At 40.5% G+C, this 22,762-nt stretch overlaps 2 protein-coding genes across 3 annotated transcripts in view; one reads left to right on the forward strand and one right to left on the reverse strand.

The window, feature by feature from the left end:
• SASS6 (SAS-6 centriolar assembly protein) overlaps nt 1-5,819 on the forward strand; it is a 13,042-nt gene extending 7,223 nt beyond the window's left edge. For both annotated transcript variants that reach the window (XM_027671772.1, XM_027671773.1), the window contains exons 7-17: nt 49-168; nt 257-448; nt 680-874; nt 1,227-1,316; nt 1,404-1,583; nt 2,197-2,278; nt 2,685-2,794; nt 3,619-3,741; nt 4,056-4,144; nt 4,463-4,554; nt 4,649-5,819. In XM_027671772.1, the coding sequence (XP_027527573.1) occupies nt 49-168; nt 257-448; nt 680-874; nt 1,227-1,316; nt 1,404-1,583; nt 2,197-2,278; nt 2,685-2,794; nt 3,619-3,741; nt 4,056-4,144; nt 4,463-4,554; nt 4,649-4,734 (1,359 nt within the window). In that variant the 3' untranslated portion in view covers nt 4,735-5,819. The remainder of the gene's footprint in view (nt 1-48; nt 169-256; nt 449-679; nt 875-1,226; nt 1,317-1,403; nt 1,584-2,196; nt 2,279-2,684; nt 2,795-3,618; nt 3,742-4,055; nt 4,145-4,462; nt 4,555-4,648) is intronic.
• Nucleotides 5,820-6,449: 630 nt separating this feature from the next.
• On the reverse strand, nt 6,450-19,571 carry MFSD14A (major facilitator superfamily domain containing 14A). Its single transcript, XM_027671776.1, has 12 exons — nt 19,400-19,571; nt 14,099-14,194; nt 12,957-13,019; nt 12,217-12,344; nt 11,675-11,789; nt 10,973-11,191; nt 10,573-10,686; nt 10,019-10,090; nt 9,415-9,527; nt 9,152-9,249; nt 8,404-8,567; nt 6,450-7,787 (listed from the first exon to the last, which is right to left on the reverse strand). The coding sequence occupies exons 1-12, from the start codon at nt 19,484-19,486 to the stop codon at nt 7,581-7,583; spliced, it is 1,476 nt and encodes a 491-aa protein (XP_027527577.1). The 5' UTR covers nt 19,487-19,571; the 3' UTR covers nt 6,450-7,580.
• Nucleotides 19,572-22,762: the final 3,191 nt, after the last annotated feature.

The raw sequence follows: 22,762 nt of genomic DNA on the forward strand, positions 1-22,762 counted from the left end.
AAATCCTGAAATTTTTAAAAGTCTGTACACTTTGTCAAACTTAAACAGAGCTTGTCAGAGAAGAGCCGAGAACTAGACAAACTGAAAAATGAATGGACATCATACACTACAGCTCTAACCAACAAACACTCACAGGAGCTGACAAATGAAAAGGAAAGAGCTCTCCAGGTATGATGGTGGAAAAGAATTAACAATATTCTTACATGTGAATAGTCAGAATCATTGAATAACTGCTTAATTTCTTTGCTTCCCACAGGCACAAACTCAATACCAACAACAGCATGAACAACAGAAAAAGGAATTGGAAACTTTGCATCAGAAGAGTATCCAGCAGTTGCAGAACAGACTCTCAGAACTCGAGGTCATCAATAAAGACCTAACAGAGAGAAGATACAAAGGAGACTCTACAGTCAGAGAACTGAAAGCAAAACTTTCTGGAATAGAAGATGTAAGGCTTCTTAATTTCTAAAACCAAACTTACTGGTGTTAGAGCATTAACACTGCCTGCCTGGACATGTAATAGAAAATACAGCATATTAAGTGTGTTCATCTCCTCTTCATTCCGTATTATGCTTATTATTTAGATATATCTGTTTAAATTACTATTAATTTAAAATACTAATAATTACTGTTAAGGTTTTCCTAAAGAATAACATTAAATTCCTTCCCAACATTCCAGGAATGTCAGAGAGCAAAGCAGGAGGTGCTGTCACTGCGTCGGGAGAACACGACTCTGGATGCTGAATGCCATGAAAAAGAGAAACTCATTAATCAGCTACAGACACGGGTGGCTGTTCTGGAACAGGAGATCAAAGACAAGGATCAGCTGGTTACTAGAACAAAAGAAGTATTAGATGCGACACAAGAGCAAAAGGTTCTTCAAACTTCAAAATAATTTTCTCTAAACTCTCTAGAACCTTCTTAATTGTGGTTTCCATAGAGTAGCAACTGACCGTTTTTTTGAATACAGCAAGTCAGCTTTTAGATGTAGTTAAGGTTCTAAATTATGGCATCAAAAGTATACTGGATTCAGTTTTCATATTATGGTACTGGAGTATAGTTAGTGCTATTTTTTGTAAGAAAAAAAGAATTGAGATCCTATGAAATTTGACTGAAAAGCAGTGACTGATTTCTTGTAAGGATAGCTCTCAATTATGGAGGTTCTACTTGAAATCATAAGTGATGTCTATCACAGTGTTATTATATTTTGTAATATTCTTTTTAAGGTGATACTGGAAGAGAGTACAGAGGAAAAACAGAGGCATATTGAAAAACTAGAGACAACAATTAAGTCGCTGTCAGCTGAACTCCTTAAGGTTTGTTCAACCATGATACTTCCCTTGTGAAACATCTTCCTTATTTTTAGGTGTTTATTTTGATAATGTCTTGGGTTTTTTTAATAGGCTAATGAAATTATCAAGAAGTTACAAGGAGATTTGAAAACTCTAATGAGTAAATTAAAATTGAAAAACACAGTAACAATTCAACAGGAAAAACTATTGGGAGAAAAAGAAGAGAGACTTCAAAAAGAGCAGAGGGAATTGCAGGAGATGGGACAATCCCTTCGAATGAAGGAGCAGGAGGTATGGTGATAAATTAACCCTCTGTCTTACAAATGCTATTGTATGTATTGTATGTATGCTATTGGTTTTTGTGTGTTTTAAATTATTTAAGGTCTTAAATCTTTCTGTGGAATAGAGTATACTTATATGTAATCAACTATTGTTGATTTCCATATGTGTAATATACTTAAATGTGTAATCAACGTTCATTTTTTTTAATGTTAAACTGATTTGTAAGATCCATTCATATGGAAGAAAACTAAATTGTATGAAGAGTACAAAGCAATATAATGGATAAATCAGCATCCTTTAGAAGACACATTCATGTAAGGTTGGTGAAGGAAGCAAGAGCAGGAACAGAGTGAACCTTTTTCTTCCATTGAGTGTGTTCCCTTGTTTAGAGTCTTTGCATTATTTAATAATAGAAAAATAAAGGTCAGAAAGGATTCTGGCTGTAATCTTGCTGAAATCCTGGCTAAAAGTAGGGGCTTACTTTAAAAGAATTGCCATATTGCTTTTGTAAAAAATTGAGTTCAAACTTCTTTATTTTTAGAACAACTTTATAGATGTTTGTTTTCGTTTGTAGTTAGTAGTAGCTCCTGATGGTGTTATAATTATTATGGGACTATTACAGGTTTGCAAGCTACAAGAACAGCTAGAAAGTACAATGCAAAAACTAGAAGAAAGTAAGCAGCTACTGAAAACCAATGAAAATGGTAGGTTTATACAGTTTCATTTCTCCTTCTGTAAAAATGACAGAAATGCTACTGAAAGTTAATGGAAGCAGCTATATTGTTTTTTTTGTGAAGAGCTGCAATTGCTCTCATGTTTGGAAAACAACTTCTGGCTGTTGTGGGTTTGCAAAAGCCTAGAGGTGCAAGTAGAGAAGGCTTCCCTTGGAGCTGGTGCTTGGGGTTGTGGGGTGGAGTGCTCAGGCTCGGAGGGGGAGAGGAAACTTCAACAAATGGGCTTTTCATGGCTCTGGGACTCCGAGTGATGCCTCAGCTTAAGGAGGAAAAATAGCCCATCGAGCTGTCACTTTTTTTGAGGAAGGGCTACTTGCCATTTCAAACAGCTTGTAAGAGGTAGAAAATGAATTTGAGCTTTTTTTTCCCTCTGCAGTGATCAGCTGGCTGAACAGACAGCTGAGTGAAGTTCAGATGGCAAAGAGGCTGGACACTTCTGCCAGCACACACGGCGGTGGTAGGGCTGCCTCTTCACCTCATGGCATGGTAAGACAGAGCTATAAATAATGGGGTTGGGATGTAGTCATTAGTTCTGAAATGTGTGGCCTTAAAAGAGTTTAAAAAAAGTGCTTTCATCATCTTTGGGCCTTAAAGTTTTGGGTGGGTGTGGTTTGTGGTTTTGTTTTGTTCCTTTTTTTTTTTTTTAACAACATAATACCCTGTTGGGTGCTACTTGATGTCTTGGGCCTCATAGGTGAGATTTTTCTAAGCTCTCATTTACATAAAATACACAGGCCAATGCAGAATTGGCTTGGAAAAGATGAAGTGCAAGGTGAAGGGGAAAAAAGAGGCATTTTTATGCTGTGAGATTAGATTACTAATTATCTTTGTATAGATTGAAAAACAAGTGCACTGTTTGAATACTGTTACTAGTGATACTTAAAAACAAGAAAATAAGGGGTAAGAAACATTACCTGCAGTCATTGTTAAATACCACAGCTTAGTGGTTCTTCCTCTGTGTTGTGACAGCAGAGATCTGTACCTAGTAATTGATGAGCTGCTTGTTCAGTAATGGAGGGGCACGTTCACACAGAGAGGTCTCTTGATTTATAGCTGTACATCCAATACGTTCATCAGTTACAGGCTGTGGAGCTTTTTACTGGCTGAGTGCTCAACTCATCTTTTTAAAAGTTGCAAGTTTCCCTTAAGCATGTGAATCTTGGAGAAGTGATGTTTTCTTCCCATCAGGAAGACTCACAAGTGTTGGCTTTGTAATGGTGGTTGGTTAATTTTGGAATTTTGAATCTCTATAAAGAATTACTTTAAGGATTGTGTTTCTCCTTTATGAATGTATTCTATTTCTATTACAGCCTGACAGACCATCTTTTCCCAGCTCAGCATTCAGTCATCCCATTTCTCCTCTGTATGCCTTCCAGAACTTCCTGGAACCAACACACAGCAAAAACACCAGTTCATCATGTCCCGTACCAAAGGCAGGCACTTCAACTTTTTTGTTTGATTAAGAATGTGACAGCATAAAATACCAAAGCATAATGTTGTGACTATTTCTCCAAATACATGAAGTATTTGCTGTATATGCTCTCAAGCTCCCTGTCTTGGACATTATCACCCATGGCTAATGCTTGTCCTTAGGGTGCTTGTTCTCCCAGGCTGTGCTGCACAGCAGTGCTGTGTGAGGTGCAGGATCACTAATCCCTGGGAAGTTTGCTCTCTAAATGCACTCACTGGTGGGGACTGTCAGATCTGGAGAGGAGCTCTTTAACCTGCAGCTCTCTTGTCTCTGCAGGTTCAGTTTAACACACAGCTTTCTAAATTGAATCGATGTTCAGATGCTCAGACAGTGACTGCAACCAGTCATCCAGCAAATAAGGAGAAGTAAGTGTCATCTACTGCATTTTTAGTATTTTTTATTATCTTTCTATTTATTATTGTTATATAATGACTATGTAATTATATATTAATGTATCTATATAAAATATATATTTTTATTACTATTATATATATTGTATATAATATATATAGGCTGTTCTTAACCTACTCAGCAATAGTTTAACTTTAAATGGTAAATAAAGTTCTTAGAAACACGGTAGTTTCACTTCAAGTATTCTGAACGAGTCTGTAGCCACACGTGTTGTAATGCACTGATAGCAAACTGCATTTGCTTTAAATTTTAATTAGCCTTTTTATTTCTAGTGGTGATCATTTGGGGCTGGAATCCAAGTATCTCAAGAAAAAAGATGACAGCATTCCCTTACGAGGGCTTAGTCAGAACACGCTTAACTCAGGTATGTATGAAATTGTAGAACAAGACCTTATTTGAAATGTACTTGAAGGGCAGTGACAGACGTGGATCTATGAAGTGTTTGTGCTGTTCCACAGAGTACCTGAGACCATACTTGCCAGCCAAAGCACAGCCATTGCCCAAAGCTGCAGGAACACCAGCCTCGGCTTATTTTCCTGGATAAGAGACAGGGTTCTGACAGAGTCATCTCTTAACCATTTGGGGGAAGTTTTGAATGTCCTGTTAGTAGGGCATTGCTGTGAACTGACATAATTTTATAAGACAGTTTTCTTTGAGAAAAGTGTCTTGTCTGACTGGGGTGATGTTTCAGGGTATCTGAGCCTGAGAAGATAAAGCTCTAAGCAGCCTTAGTGGGACCAACACTGTGCAGAATTTTCTCTTAGTATATTGTTGACCCTGTGATGGTCCTAAAATGCCACCAAAGTGCTCTTTTTTGTAACAGGTGAAATGTACATTCCCTGAGTGAGAACATATATCTGTGAGTTTCTGTTTTTTGACTCCTTTCAGAGAAAGGATGAAGCAAATGGAAAGCATTGGAGTGCTGCCAGTTTTAGTACTGGTCAAGCTCATAAGTTAGCACAAGTGCCTCACTAATCCTCCCTTACATTTTAAATACTTGCTTAACTTTTGAACCAGCTTATTTGAATTGCATACAAATCTAATATTGAAGATGCTAAATTATTTCACTGATGGTATAAAATTATAACTTAAAATGTCTCACTCTTGGTTCCCCTAACTTTTCTGGTAATCTCTCAGAATTAGATTCCACAGGCCACCGTGCATAAAACATTATAAAGTGAAGTATCTGAATGGGTAACTATTGACAAGTATCACATCTAAAAGATACTTTATTTTTACAAATTGTACTTTACAGCTGAAAGACTATACAGAAATTTAAGATACTCTAAGTCTATTCAGCTTGCTCTGCTCTCTGGGTTCAAATGCCTGAATCATGTAACAACCCATTTTGTGCCACCTTTTATTTGGTGTTCCCCTACAGAACCAGTAGGCATGTAGTCCTAACAGGCACAGTACACTTAAAATGACTATTTCCATACTTCTGTTACAGATATTCCATACTTTTTATCTTAGTTATTTAAGTGCAGCCTGAGGACTGTACATTTAAGTGGTTTGTTTTGCTGTGTGAAATGTGTACATTTGTTTATAAATCAGCACCATGTTAATGTATATTCACTCGTTTTGTCATGTGTAAGTTTCAATGGAAATATTAAATGTTTTTTATCAAAAGCTCTGATTAGTAACGTTTTAAGAGTACTAAACCAACATCTCCATTGTACCGAAACTCCCAGATGAGGCAGGTGCCAGAACAGCACTAATTATTTCACCCTTGTTCTGCAGTTTTCTTCCCAGCTTCTTCCTTTCCCTACCCACCGTACAAATTCCCCCCTGGCAGCCACCCTGTGCTTACAGCCCCATTTCTGGGTCAGTTGGTGTGACTGAACTTGCTGTTTGTCTCCACCTACAGATGAGCTGCTATCAATCAAAGGAAGCTGCTAATGACAGGGTGGCAGCTTTCCCAATCTCCCAGGCCTCTTCACAGCAAATGCAAAATAAAAGCATAGTGGGCCAGGGCTGACTGACCCCTGCAGCACAGGAAAGGGTGGCTGTGTGTAACTAACTGACCTGTTTCTTGGAGCCTGGATCTATGGCCATCCTGTTGCCTTTGATACCCCAGGAAACAAGGAGCCAGGTGCAGCCAGCCTGTGCTGCTGGACAGCAGGGATAATTCCAAGGCTGCTTTATCTGACACATAAAACCTGCTGCCCCTGTACTCCAGATGCCTTTGCTCATCTGCTGAAGTGTAATACACGTGCACTACAGCACCTCAATTAAGTTTTTAAGAGACGTTAACGATTATTTAAAAATTCATTAAAATATTCAACTTTATTAACAGTATATTTACATATTTTTTTCCTGCTCTTGGTCAACCATGGTGAATGTTCAAAGGTAAAAAAGCATTAAGCAATAACCACAAGATGAAAACATTTTAAACCTATACAATACTTTATACACAAATTTATACAAAGGAACACTTAAATAATACAACCGGACACAAAAATATACACTTTTAGAGAAATTCACATCAGTAATTGTATATAAAGCTCTCTTCTGTACTAAGGGTCCTGAAAATTTAGGACTAAAACTTTAGCTCTGTAATGCAAAAGGGTTATTGTGACAGTCCTCAAAGGCCACTATATAGCACACGGACAGATTCAAGGCTATCAGCTTATAGTTCAGTCTGTGTTTTCAAGTTTTGAGGTCCTTATGATTACGCAAACATCAGAAATATAGTGGTATAATAAACGGTGCGTAGGAAAGCAGAGTTTTAGAGCCAATATTAAAATTTGTAGGCTCAAAACACCCACTTACTATTTAAACAAGTGTTTGACACTACCGTTTATTCAAAAATAGAAAGAGTAAATGCACTTACATAAAAAATAACTTTTACTGTTCAGCAAGCGTGCTCATGTGATTTTTGTATTAGTACAAACTTAAAAAAACCTGCCATGTGACTTTTAAAAGAAATGATACCAATTTACCTTCTTCCTACTTGAGTACATTTACATTAAGGCTTTGAATCAACTGACCCAAGATTTTAAAACGAATGGGTCCACACGGATGCCAGTATGTCTCATTGAGACGTAGCGTGACTAGAATTAAAGCTCACCACCGTAAGGAAACAGAAGGACACATGCTCATGCCTGGACTCTACTTTTTGTCTCTGAACTAGAATGTAAAGTTAAGTTTAGCAGTAACAGTATTTCATGGCAAGAGACGAGTATGTAACAGTTTGTTTAGAAAAGCAAGTAAGTTTTAAGTTCAATGGCAACATCTTTGGAGAAAGCTCCTGTTTTCTTTTAATTCCTATAGATTTCATGCAGAAAGATACTTCTTAAGATTACCTTAAGAAATTACATTTTGATGGAATTGGAATGTGTATCCCAAACTGCTGATGCAAAAAGTCCAAAAGGTCTTCCTGGATTTTCGTCATACATTTGTATCTTGCAGTAATGGTTCTTTAGCTTCACCAGGAGCCTGTGGGCTGTGGGGATGGCCATGGCTGCCACAGTGTTTCTTCCAGTTGCTGGATCGTACATTTAGGTTTGTGTGTTCAGGAATAAACAAGGCAACAAGTAGCGCCAACAGCACAGAGCACGCTCCAAATAAGAATGGGGGTCCAGGAATTATGGAATTCTGAAAACAACAACAGTAACACCACAACATGTCAATGAGCCCTTAAACACACATTAACAGACTACAATTGCTAATTATCCCAATTTCTAGAGTGGGAAGAGCTGTTTCTGGACACACTAGTCAATACAGTGGAGTCTTTTACAAAAAAAATGTGAAAACAATGTTACATCCTAAGTTTTAGGACAAGGGAACACATGATTCTTATTAATGCCTGCCAATGTCCTTTGCTAGGGCAAGTTCTTCCTGCTGAGTTTCCTCAAAAAATTAGTGTCTATTAGGAACTAAAAAAAATAGACAGCTTGGTTAAAGGACAACAAAACCAAAACATGCACCATTGGTACACTGTTGGTATCAGTCCATCCTTCCCTCTAGATAGTCTGCTCACAAGGGTCACAGTTGTATCTACTGGAAAATTAAACTAAACCAATACAATCCAGTTAGAAACAAATAGACCAACAACCCTGCCCCAGAGGGACTCAAGAGCGTCTTTCTACACCCTTCACTTACAGTTAGTGTAACTAAACGTCACACAGCATCAAACTCAAGAACTGATGGGCACATGATCCCTTCCTAACTTCTTTTTTTTTGGAAGCAATAAGTAAAAAAAGAAACATACCTGTTGTAAATGGTATTGTGCAACCACACTACCTCCTGATGGTGATTCAGGCATGGGCAGTTCATTCAATTCAACGTGAAATATATAGAATATAAAACCATAAAGTGCTGGTCCCAAACCATTACACAGTCCTCGAATGCCTGTTATCATCCCTTGAACAACACCTGGGAAAAGCAAAATACCCTGTTCTCATCTATCTGTATTTATACATATATATTTAACTATTTTTAATGAATCAGTAAGACTTTATTCACTTCACCTTCAAACTGATGCAAGCAGGAAAGCTCTAAATGCTGTTGCACTATGTTTAGCAATAAAAAAAGGTTGCGAAAAGCTTGTCATTATGGCACATTCAAGTGGTTTTTCCATCTGCCTCTAGCCCAGAGCAGTACTTGCCATGCTGAGCTCATTCAGAGGACAGGAGATAGACAATATCCCTGCTGGCACAGTCTCACAGGGGAGAGAAAGCACTGCATGCAACAGTAAGGAAAAGGAACAGTGCATTAAGTTTGCTGAATATTTTGCTACTGTTGGGACCTGATGAAGGTTTTCCCTCTGTGCCACAAGTACGTGATACACACACTCTGCACCTTCCAAGCCACATGGATGTAACACGTGGTGCCCTGTGCTCAGGAGTCTGGGCTGGCCTGCAGCTGAGGCTGCCTGACGAGCAGCATGACGAGACCCCAGTGTGTCTGTCTGCACAGTGTTCTGTGACTAGAATTCCAAGATCCAGGACAAAACCTACCCTGCTGGTCGGCATCAGCAGTCCGTGAAACGAGGGCGCTGACAGCTGGGAAAGTAATGCTGGACATGGCTGCCACGGCACCGGCTGCCCACATCATCCTGCAAAACACACACTGGGATCACTGCCCAGCGGGGCGGGAGCTCTCTGCTGGGAGCACAGAAATGCTGGATATACCTCACACACACTTGGCTGTCTCCCTTGGATAACAGGTAAAATGCAGACAAATACTGTACCATTCAGAGACTGAAATGCAATGTACATACCATGGTTCTGATCCAAAGCCGTACCACGCAAGCTGCAGTATTTGAAATCCTAGGCCCAGCAGGATGGTATTTTTATTTCCAATGGACCGCATAAGTAAACTCAAAACTATTGTCTAACAGGGGAAAAAGTGAAAAAAAATAAAATCAGAAAAATAACATTTTATTCTAAATGTTAAACACAGATGAGTTGATGAGTTAATTAACTAAAAACATAACAAAACCCCTGAAAACATTTTATTCTCAATGACAAATATATGGAAATAAATTAGTTTTGAAGTAAAATTCTCCAGAAGCAGTAGTTGCCTCTACCCAAAAAATAGCAATTATTTAGCAAGTAATATAAGCAAACCATCACCACTTCTTTGATGCGCAAAGGATTTAGTTTTCCCAACACAATACATATCAGATATTAATGAACCAAACTCTGGTTGTCAAGTATTTTTTTAATCTATGACAGAGTGTTAATCAATTGTTAGAGATTTGGAAAAAAACAGCTATAGAAAAGAAGAGTGACAGTTATGGAACCACAGTGTTTCCAAAGTTCTCCACAGTGCTTCATTCTTTTGAACTTAGCAAATCAATGGCACACAGAGCAATAACTGACCTGTGCAATAATGGAAAGAATCCCAAGGACTGCTATAAATGCTGCAACACTTTCAGATGAAAATCCCATTATCTATATTAAAAAAAGGCAATTTGATTATTAACCATAAACCATGTATCAGGATGTCACAAACACAGTGAGAAAACACACAACACAGAAGGACCAGTATTACACAGCTCCTCCTTAACTTAGAAAATCTAAGTCATGGGGTTTGGAGTTTTTTTTTATTAAATAAAGCAAGTATACAAAAATAAAGGGGCATAAATTGAAAACAATTAAATAGTTCTCTCAAAAAATAAAACCAGTTTTAACATATTGAACCTTGTAGTTCAAGAATAATGCAAATAACTACAAAATACAAGAAATTGTTTTATAGCTCATGTCTTTATATAAAGAGAGAAAAATAGAACAGCAAGAGGACTTAAATAAGCTGCTGGAAGCTTTTAAATTATACTAGTTATCTATACCTTCCATACTAACTCAGCAATTCTGAAAACTTTCCTAAATCCTGTGTATTTACTTTTGTTCAAATCCATACCAAAATGTTACATTACCTGTCTGAGGTATAGGAAGAAGCTGGAATATTGACCTGCCTCTGGGAGGTAGGAAAGAAAGACTGTTATGCAGATTAGCAGCACAATGGAGTCCTGGCCGACTTTCTTCAGTGACTGCAGCAAGAAAAAAGTATAAAACATTACAAAACATTCAATCTCCTTTTTCAGAAATCATCCCTAGCTGGGAAAGCCTGACAATGAAGCTGTTATGTGGCACCACCAGAGCGTTTCCCGCACTTTTAGCAAGATTGCTGGCAAAAGTATTAACAGTGAAAGAAGGTCAAATTTAAAAAAAAAAGGCTTTGTTTTTAGGCTTGAAACACAGTAAATTCAGCCTCTTCCCTGTCTCTGAAGCTCAGCATCTACAAGTAACAAAATATTCCCTATTTAAGTAGCTTACTGCAAAAGGGTCAGCTTGCTCCCACGAAATGGGTGCTCCCCAGGATGCTGGCCTCATCTTCTCTGGCAGCGATTCTGGTACAGCAACAAGGATGAAACAAATGTCCAACAAGGCTATTGCTGTAGCCAGGACCACAACCAGGCTGTCTCCGTACACTCGACCAAGGTAGGCACCGATAGCGGGGCTGGTGACTAAACTTGCCGCAAAAGTTGCTGAAACCTGGAACAAAGCACAGCTGGTAAGACTTTCAGTGACACAAGTCAGCAGTGTTATTACCCACACCTCCTCATCTTCAGAAGCCTAACCATTTTAATCAGGCAGCGATTAAAAGTAGCCTTTTTACTGTGCCTATGTAGTAGCAGCTCTGTGTTTCAGAAAAATCACAGTTTTTCAAGAAAACCCTTTTCTGATAACTGGACAGCAATGTGAGGCTCACAGCACTCCTGCATGTACTGACATAACTGGGTTTAATTAACTCTAGAGTCTGCCAATACCTCTGGGAAGAAACGAGCTGTATTTAATTTAGAAGCAAAATATTCCAAATATACAAGACTGAATGACAGGAACAATTAAATGGAAAAACCTGACTCCAAACTAAAATCAACTTGCCACAGAAGAAACAAACAGGCAGCTTTGAAAAGCGCTACAGACTGAAGGGTTTAGTACTGCATACCACAGGAAAAGAGCCAAAATAATACCTACCAAACCATAGGCCATGCTTCTCTCATGTTCTTGGGTTATGTCTGCTACATATGCAAAAACTACAGAAAATGTCACTGCAAAAACTCCAGACACGGAGATAACAGCGAAATACCACCTAAAACATGATAAAAAAATTAGAACAGCTAAATAGAAACAGAAAGTCTATTCAATCCAAGTGCAGTTCAACAGTAAATCACCCTGTCCAACTTATCCTGACAATTTATTGAGATAATCTTGGATAAAGCTAATGTGAACGTGTCTTGATAGAGTTGTGTAATTCCTCCTCAGTGCACCAAGTACAAACAGGACTAGGGCTTACAGCACACAGATCAAAGCCAGCAGCTGTTAAAATTCTGACCAAGGCATTTGGCCTCATGGCAGCTGCTTCAGTTTGACTGTTCCCCCAACTTTGCATGGAAGTAATACAAAAGCCTCAATCTCCCATGAACCATAAATAACATTTATCAACAACACTACAAACATATGCATTAGATGCAGCCTTAACAAGAAAGAGCCAACCTACTGTGAAAGAATTTACTAACCATGGGCTGATCTTCATTAGTGGTATTGGTGCACAGGTGAAAAACACTGTTAGCAGCAGGAAGGACTTTCGTCCCCACACATCAGACAGGGCACCTATGAGTGGGGCACTGAGAAACGACAATAAGCCCTAAATGAACAAAACATTTTAAGTTAGAACTGAGTGGGTAGAATTGTGACCACACCACATCTGAGAGCAGCCTGGGCTCTATTTTGATTCAAGTCAATGACTACAGTGCAATGCATCAAAGGCAGTGTGACCAAGCATCACTGATCTTCTATCTCATGTTTGGTTACATAAAATTTGAGATCTGTTACCCCAGAACTACACAAAATTCAAAACACAGATCATTTAATCATACTAGCAGTTTTAATAACTGTGTTTTATAATCTTGTCTATTTAGAATTCACATAAACCTAAGTAATTGAAAATACCCTACTGAAGCAACAAGCTTCAAGTAAAAAATTGTCAACTTTTACCACCATATGCATCATCTGGGATTAGTCAACTACCTTTTTTATTTGCTGAACCCAAACAGTAGATACAGACCAAGCAATACCTTACTAGAAGTGAAGTGACGCATATTTGCCTTGTTACAAGTAATTTACTCCCCTGTTTTAGTTATACTGCAAAAGCCATATTGAAAAACCTCTTGAATGTTTCACCCAGTTGGCATTCATTTCTATATTCCTCCCACCATTCACTTTAAACTGTACTTGTGATTAACTTCTGTCAGCTTACCTTTACTCCTTGAATTAGACCATTCATTAGAAATGTATGTTTTGGGAAGGTTTCATGCAAAACCTGGAGAAGAAATATGAACACTGTCATTTATGCAATAGTAACTACAAATATTGCTTGTGATACATCCAACTTTATGATGCACAGTATTTTTTTATTTTCACAGAATACAGAGGAAGAAAAAGGCAAACCACAAATAATGTATTTCATCTCTAATTTGCATGGAAGGTAATTTGGGACTTCAATGACTGAAATCTAAATAGACCACAGAGAACTTAGAAAATTATCTCAGACCAGACTTTCCTCATATTACTGTGCCATCTGTGGGGAACTGGGGAGAGAGGGAGGAGACATCACCTCACATTCTGAAGTGCCTCCCAGCTTGGTGAGCAGAGCCCAGAAATGCAGGTCTCTCAGTGTGACTGGTGTCAGTCAGAGGGACTCCCTTCGGTAACCCATGTGCCCTCTATACCCAGGACACTGCTCACGGTTAACATCAGCTTTCAGAGCTGCACCAAAACTGCATTTTAGGTGGAGCCTGCTTGAACATTCTTAAGCCTTCACTCCTTTTAATTTGTCAGCATGTGTCACTCACAGATTAAATCCAAATTAAAAGCAACCAACTACATGACAAAATAATTTGGTACAAACACATTGGTATGACTGTCTCACTAATCACAGGGAAGCTCTGACTGGTGTAACAGGGTCTGTGCTCTGAAGCTTCTGTTTAAAACACAACCAGGTCAGCAAAGATCTCCCTACCTACACACATACACATGCTTGCATAATGTTACCAAATTTGAAGTATTTTTGTCCTTATATTTGTAATGTGCCAACTTTTTGTGGCAACTTGAAAGGAAAGATAATTGCATTGCTGTCTTATTGATTTCAATCAGAAAATACTTACATGTAAGCTTGAGTGTTAGCAGACTTGCATTTTAACAGCTATTCTACACCATTACCCTGCTTTAATGAAAGAATTTGAAATTTTTGATACCATCTAAAAATACAGAACCTTTTACTTGCACAAAAGAGCAGCTCAATGATATGTAATTTTCACTCAATTCAGAAGATGCCAAGTGCCTTTGCAGTAATTGCCCCATGTCCTGTACAGCAAGAAAAAGCTCCAGAAAATCACTTACCACCAGAGTGGGAGCTGTCAGGAGTCCCCAAGCAAAAAACTCCAAGAAGATTACAATAACGGCGTGGTAGACACTAGGTGAGCCTATTCCTTGAGGCTAAAACGAGAAAAGACAGGTGATAAAAACATCTAACCATCTATCAGAGTAGTAAGAAATGCATTTGAACACTAAAAATAGAAGGATTAACAATTAAACAGGACTCAAAACTTGGGAATACAGTTACCCCAGCTAACTGGTGAAATTCCTTTTTTTAACCCTTTGGTGATAATGTCCTGAAGTGTCTTAATTTTACTATGCAGAATTCTTCACTGCCATTTCTAAATATTAACCACTTATACTGCCAGTCTGGTAAACAAGGATGCTACAGGGAAAACAGGCTCTTCTTCAGAAGATCAGTTTATTTTCCTGGAGAAAATTGCTGAAATTTACACAATGCCACATGGAATCAAGTTTTCACGATTCCAAAACATGGTAGTGTTTACACTCAGCTATCCCAAAATCTAATTACCTGGTCCATCAAACAGCTCTACAGCACTTCTGTTACTAAAAGGCATCACTGCTACAAAATTTTGATAGCTCTAAATCAGGAAAGAAACCAAAATAACAAACACCAGAAGCAAATCTCAGGAACAGCACTGATCGCTTCCCAAATAGTGAGTGCAGGCCAGTGAATTACAGTGTTCAAATGCAGGAAGAGATACAGATGAAAGATTTGACATAAGGAACTTCAAATTCTTCAGTGATTTAGTAGAATCAGAAGTAGCTTTTGAGAAGAACAAAAGGAGCATGGGTGGGACAACCTGCTCATCTTGTAGCCTCTGTAAATGCTGTCAAACAACATGCCACAGTGCAACATTTGCAAATTAAGGATATGGTTCACTAATTATTTTCATATGAAGGCACTATGAATAACTCATCAGAAATCTCATATGCATTCTTTAAACTCAGAAGTGCTGCCTTAACAGGCACTCTCCCAGCTCTGTAAGTTACTAAGAGTAGTACTGATGTGATCAGACCTGACATTACACTGAGCACACACAGCCTAACGACCTCGGCTGCTTCCCAAGAAGGCTCACTGGGATCTTATCAATGTGTGTAAGTAGCTGATGGGAGGGAGCAAAGACAAGAGCCAGAAACTTCTCAGAGGTGTCAGTAACAGGTCTGGAGGCACACAGTGAAATACAAGAAATTCTACTTAAACCTTGAACAAGGACCCCCCTGAAACAGGCTGCTCAGTGAAGTGTGGAGCCTCCATCCCCCAAACCTCACCAGACGCAGCCCCGAGCAAACTGCTCCAGCTGACCCTGTCTGGGGTAAGACAGTGGGGTAGCTGGATCAGAGATGTTCAGAGGTGCCCTCCAGCCTCAAATACTACACAATTTCAAGTTGCAGTTCTGTAATATTAGAGTCTTTCTTTTATTACGAGATTTATGCAAGCCATACCTAGCTTTTCTTTCCAGATTCCAGTATATCCAATATAGAAAAAAAAAAGCTTATTGAACAAATATAGAAATAAATACAGAAAACCTCACTGGCTACTCATCCCTCCTGCTAAAAAAGATCACAATTTTTAAAAGTAACCATATCAACATGTAAAAGGTGAGTTACAAAAGTACCACAGAATTGTGCTATTTTTCTTTCCGAAGCCCTCTTCAGTAAATACAGACATACCATAAAGATATTCCTGCTATTTCTTCATCCTACACTCCTAAGGATGTACATTAACAGTCTTTTTAGGTACAGAAAGTGGCTATAATTATCTTCTCTTCCCACAATTCCTTTCCCTTTCCACCCACAATCCTTATTTTAGCTTTGGGTTAAAAATTTATCCAGCTCTGCGCAAACGGTAAGTATCATCATTACCTGTTTGGCTCGATGTCACAAAATCAGAAAATCAGGTTGATTCCCATAGCCCCTGGATTCCTGTCACGTTATTGGCTCATGACCCCCCAAAGTATGACAGATGGTGAGGTGGGTGTCACAAACCATCCCCATCCCTCCAAGCACGGGGGTCAAGAGCACCTCTATTCACAGCAAACACAGCTCAATGGCCATCTGTCCCAGTGCTGCCTCATCCAGCTCTGGGCAGCTCCTCACAGACCACATGCACAGACCGAAAGAGCAGAACGAAACCAGGGGTTGTTCTGCACAGCTGAGCCACTGGTGACTTTAGAGACACACAGGCAGGTGACTGCTGCCCTCTGCCATGCCATCCAGCTGTAAGCAACAGCAACAGATGTTTCCTACACACCGGCAGAAACAAACAGAAGTGACATTTAGATCGCTAGGGTTAAATTTCCTTGATTTCTTATTGCTAGTGGTCTCTTGCCACAGGTACTATTAAAAAAAAAAAAAAGGTAGTTTAGTGACATTTAGATCATCACCTTATAGCCATTTTTAAAGGTGGTTGCAACTATAAAGTAGCAAAAATACTCCTGAGGTGAAAGAGAAAGGGAAGGAGATTAATAAGCAGATAAATTGCAGTGCATAAAGATACTTCATGTGCATTCACTCCACAAGATTTCAGCACCAGTGTGATGCACCCTCCTACCCCAACATGTACAGTACAGGCGCTGGGTGTTCAGCCCTGTCCTACTCTACCAACCTGACCTCTGTGCTTTATAAATGAGCTAACATGTAATGTAATGACCCAAGTGCAACCAAATCAGGTGGCCTTACACCTGGAGATAAAAGATATGGAGTCCTCGTGTGAACAAGCTGGAATCAAGATGTTCAATCAGAGTAACAGCAACCCTTCTGTGCAACCAGGCACCCAGAGCAGAGTGTATTTACATCTGGCTAAATCTGTGGCACAAAACAGTGCTCTAGGAATGCCCTTTTTCCTGGTTAGAGAGAAGATGTCTTTAACCAAACACTTTACTGTCAGCCACGTCAGTGATAAAAAGTGTACATGCCAGGCAAGCCTAAGGACACACATCTAACAACAGAATAACTATCAAAGCAACAAAGACATCAGGTATAAGATCACAGCTGCTGCTCCTCTGCTGAAAAAGGCACCAAATAAAGTACACAAATAAAGCCATTTCATGACTGCTTCAAAAATGCATGATCTTATATAAGACAAATACTAGGTGGTCACAAAGGAAGGCAAAATTAAAATTATTGGGAAAAAAAGTGTTGAAACAGAAGTTGTAGATGCCCTATCCCTGGAAGTGTTTACAGCCAAGTTGGATGGGATTTTGAGCAACCTGATGTAGTGGAAGGTTCCACTACATGGCAGGGGGGTTGGAACAAGATGATCTTTACAGTCCCTTCCAACCAAACCGTTCATCATTCTATGAAACCACTTCACTGGTGTTACTGTCTCTCCTTTACTGATATCTCAAGTGTGTGAGCACACACGCCATTACACATTTTTTCTGTGATACAGCTACTAAAGCTGAAAAGAGAACAACCCAAAAATACTCCCATGCACCAACCCAACCTCCTGCACCTCCCGCTGCCTTGTCAAGCCAACCCAGTACAAACTGTGGTGGAAGGAGAGGCTTTGCAGAAACAATGGGTAGGTTTCCTTTTTGCTTGTTTTTTTTTCCTTTCCACATCAGAACCAGTGACAATTACATTAGGTTTGACTGAGGTTCCCCATCAGAAACTCTTTTTGCCTGTACCACTGCCTCATTAACCAGCTGTATATTCTTGCTGGCTCACACAGTCTTCTTTGATGTCAAACAGTTTCAAAATAAACCAATCAGTCTGGAAACTGTACATGAAGATACTTGATTAATTACTGGTTTGCCAGTGGGAGACATTCAAGACATGGGGGCCATTTTCATGTACCTGTTTCCCACAGTGTCACACAATGTGCAGGGTAACAAAGCAGCTGAGGACAGAGCACTGAAGGCTAACTAACAGCAAACATTAAAAAAAAAATCCATGCATAAAGTTTTTGCTGTCATTATAAAGAATACTCTGCTATACCACACTTCTTAACTTTAAAAATTTATATAAAACAAATAAATTCCAAAACATTTATTTGAAAGCAGAAAGTATCACAAGCTAAAATTTATTACCTAACAACAATCTACATACTTTCATCTAATGTTTATGGCCCATGTTTCCACCTTTTTAAAAAACTGAAAATCATACAGAACTCATGCAAGTTTGCATTCTGCTTTTGGAACTGGTGGGAGCCACCCAATGCTGCACTACAAATATCACTGAATGCAGTTAATTGTAACATCCTTTCTCCTCTCTTAGCAAAAGAAACCTGAAGTTGAGAGGTAAAGGACACTTGGAAGCATACTGTATCTTAACCAATGATTACTCCAGAGAGAAATTATGAAGCACCATGTCCCCTGAGTAACAGCATTTACTCTGCTTCTACTACTCATACTAAAATACTTGCATTTAACACTTATACAAGGTAATCTCATTCATTTCTATCTTTACAAAGAAAGGGAAAACATGTCCGGGAAAACACCAACTGCCATCACTGGAATTAGTTTTGCTTCTTAACACTGAAGTAAACCAGACAGATGGCCACCACTTCAACGAACAAGTATGGTGTCTCTGAAACCTCCCTTTCCTCCATTATTGTTCCAAAAAGACAAACGAAAGGGCTATCAGCAACTTAGTCTGTCAAGATGTCTCTTATGTGAAATAATGACACTGTATTTAGAAGAGAGCACACAGAAACTGCATAAGGTTACACAGTGGAAAAAATCCAGGGGCACGATACACTGGAAGTCATGGCACCCAACAATTTAAAAAAACCAAAACAAAACAAAAACTCAAACAAACCCCAAGCTCCAACAGTCAAAAACACGTAACAGCTTCCCTTCTTTTTAAAATCTATGTATTCAAGAGGAAGCAAAACAGTGTGAGGAACTGCAAAATCCTTCTTCCAGGTGCCCTTTGCGGGACTTCTCAGGTGCTGGAGCGCGTCCCCCTCGCTGGCCCGTTCTGTCCCAGCCCACGGGCACGGCGAGCACGGCGGTCCGTGCCAGCGGCACCCCCGCCTTGCGCGGCCCCGTTCCGAATCGCGGCCGGGGCGAGGCGGGTCCGGACACGCCCCGCACCCCGGGGCGGCCGTAACGCCCCGCCGGGCCGGGGCCCAGCGGCTGGGGCCGCACTCGCTCCTGCGCCCCAACCCCGTCCCGCGCCCGGGAACAGCCCCTACGGGCCGGACCAGCCAGCCCGGGCCCAGGAGCTGCTGGGGCACCGCCACCAGCGCGGCTGCCGAGACCCGTGGGCCCACCGGGCCCTGCCCGCCCGCTGCCGCCCCTGCCCCGCCGCGTTGCCCGGGGCTCCCCGGCGCCTCCAGCCGCGCCCCGGCCTCACCGTCCCGCCGTCTTTAATGATGATCTTCTTGGCCAGCATGATGCTGCGGTTCACGGCGCGCTTCTTCTTCTTGCCCGCCTGGGTCATTTTACCATCGCCCCCGGGGGACGGCACCCGCGGCGGCCCCGCCGGCCCCTCCCGGTCCCTTCGGGCCTCGGCTCCCTCCGTCCCGGCCGCCGCCGCCGCTCACGCGCCCGCCGCCATCTTGCGCTGCCGCCGACGCGCGCGCAGCCTGCGCCGCGCATCACGCGATCGCGCCATTGGCCACGAGCCGTCACGTGAGCGCGGCCCCCGCCCCTCCCGCGCCGGGAAGGGCGGGGCTGGATCGGGAAACGGGGCCTTGGGAACAGCGCCCGGCCTCGCGCACCGGGACACACCGACGCGCACCGCGCTCGCGCTCCGCCGCGGCCCCGCGGGAGCCGCAGTTTCTCAAACGCCCCTCCCAGCATCGCCCCCCGGCGCGCGCCCGTCCCCCTCAGCGAACCGAACCCGCGGGGGCTGCGGGGAGAGGAGCGACGGAAGGCAGCTCGTGCTGGACATACCTGGCATTTCTAGAGCCAAAGCACACAGCCACACATATAATTCATCCTAAAAATCCAGCCTGGAGACATTCTGTTTCCTTACTATCGAGATTTAAACTTAGTTTATGAAAGCTCCAACACCTTCAAACGGGCGGGTCATTCCAGGTTTTGATTTACCTCAGATAATAAGATAATAAGGATCGGCTTTCCCATGGCAGCACGCCCATAAGCGGAGAAAAACGTGTACTAGAGCACTATTAGGTTTTATGTGGCTTATAAATGCCTTCACTGCTGATGTCTGGCAGCGCTAAACAGAGCAACAACTGTCCACATCCTGTACTACTGCATTAACACCACCAGACACAACTCTCCATGGCCGTATCCACATATCAGTCTTTTCTCCATGTTCTTTTTCACTTAGTCTTCCATCTTTCAACCCTCTTGCTGCTTATCTCCATCTCCTCAGCTCCTGCGACATCCCTGTTTCCCCCAAAACGTCAGCTACACTTGGAGCATCCTCCCCGTCCCTAGCACCAGTGGAACCTCACCCCTGAGGTACAGACTGCAGCTCCCACCCTGTAAACAAAGGGATGTAAATCTCTCACCGCTTAAGATCGTGTAGCCTTAAGTTAAACTCTTAGCCTTAAGATAAGCACCCTCGTCTCATCATAATGCGACTTTTAAGGAATTTAGAACTTCCTGAGGCACAGCCCTACTCAGAGGCCAAGAGAGGTACTCGCGGTGAGACAAGGGCAAGTAGACTCCAGCTAATGATACAAGGTGTGGGTCAAGTGGGTCTAGGATGTTTGCAGTCGTTGCTATTATCAGTAATTTGTTACAACTCTTAATGTATCACACCAAGTATGTGACAATTCTGTCCCAGAGTTTCCCACTCCTTCTACTTGAAAAGGAGAGGGGTCCTACAACAGTTTCAAGTTTATCCCTCAGAGTGCTTAGATTTTGGTGGGAAAGTCACACGCAGACGCGTATGTGACATATAAGGGATTCATGTAAAAAAATCAACACAACTACACAATGTCAGCAAAGTCATTTGGTAACTAGGCTGATAAGACAGCTGTTTTACTATCCACACCTTCATATTAGACCAACCCCTCTTCCTGATGTCATTATCTCAAAATAAATGCTTTTAAAAATCAAGTTTGCTTATGTAGACAGGGCAGATGATTCAAATAATGAAAATGTAGAATAAACTCTAGATAAATGACTTGCCTTTGCTGTCATGAATTTCAGCCAGTTACATGTTTTTAAATATCAAACTCCACTCACATACACAAGTCCTGACATAATCCACTCTGCCATTATTTAAATGAGACACAAATTCCTGACAAACATTGAAACTCCTGAAGAAGAGAAACAAGAGCTGTCTGTTACATCAAAACACCTGTAGTGCCTGACCCTCTCTACTAAGTAAATACATAATACTGCCCGCTAGCTGTAGAGGGCATTTAGATACTTTTGGAAGCAGGATGAAAAGCACAAGTAGATGATGGCTCCAATGGTTTCAGTTAAGACTCCTCAGGAGTGCTTTTAGGCCAAACTGGAAGAACAGTGTCCCCTGCATCCAAGTACTCTGTACCAGCTATGCTCCTTTGTTTAACTGGTGAATAATTAAATTCTGTTACCTAATGGCCTAAAAATTTCAGTTTAAGTCACATTGCATTTGAACAATAAGATGAGAGCAAAACTGACAGAAGGAATGGATAGAAATCAAGTGCCCTGAAAATTGCTGGTGAAATGACCCAGTTTTATTATATGTATCCCTGGAAAGGACAGAGAAACATGTAATCCATCATCTATAGTAATGTGCTTGTGAACTCTGTTCAGGTCTTTGATATATTGTAAATTATAGCGATACATAGCTCCTTCTAGAAAGAATTACAGTGTTTTACAATCACATCTCACACTATACCTTGATATTGATACCCAGGCACTCCCTACCACCTCCAGTTCAGGACAAGGAGATCTGGGTTTTCAGACCAGAAGAGCACAGAGAGAGTCACAAGAACACTGCTTGAATGTGATTCACAAGTGATAACACTGGTCAAAAAGAAGCATGTCTCAGTCAAAATTAAATTGCTGGCAAATTTCAGTAAGTTGTTAAAAGATACCATTAACAAACACCTTACAATAGCCTTCTGAATTTTACAGAAAATTATGCTAAAATTATATACTGAAATAGTACATGTTAATTAAAACATTGTTTTATTTCTGCTAAAACACGCATAAGGCAAACCTCTCCTTTTACAATGCTCTCAAACAGTTTTTTATCATATTCCTAATAAAGGCAGTGCTTAATTTTAACCAGTTTATTACTACAGTGGCATTATCTAGACATATAGAAGAAAAAAAAATACAGTATTTTACCTCAATATGGACTTAAAAAAAGACTGTGTTAGGTCATGTAAGATGCATTCCATGGTTCAGCAGTGTTATACCAAAGAAAAAAAAGTTTCCAAATTGCCTGGAAACACCATATATTAGAACTATATTCAGTGTATTCACACACAAATATCGACATCAACATATAAAAACCTAAGACTACCTTAAAAACTTCACTACACCATTTGAATATGTGATCTATATTTGGGCTCATATATTTACAATAAAGAACAAAGTTTAAAAAATCTAAAAAAGTGATACTCATGGCAGCAAATACAAACATGTGCTTAGCATAAGCAATTCTTACTGAGCTATAAACTGCTGACAAAATGAATACAGCTAATTACAGTCAGAATGATGATGGAAGGTTAAAGAGTTAGTTTGTCATGTCTGCTCTCGGATGCAAACATGTAGCAGACATTCAAGAACAAGCCCTGAATGG

Source organism: Neopelma chrysocephalum, unplaced genomic scaffold (assembly GCF_003984885.1).
Source record: "Neopelma chrysocephalum unplaced genomic scaffold, ASM398488v2 Primary Assembly neopelma1_97222, whole genome shotgun sequence".
Taxonomy (NCBI): domain Eukaryota; kingdom Metazoa; phylum Chordata; class Aves; order Passeriformes; family Pipridae; genus Neopelma; species Neopelma chrysocephalum.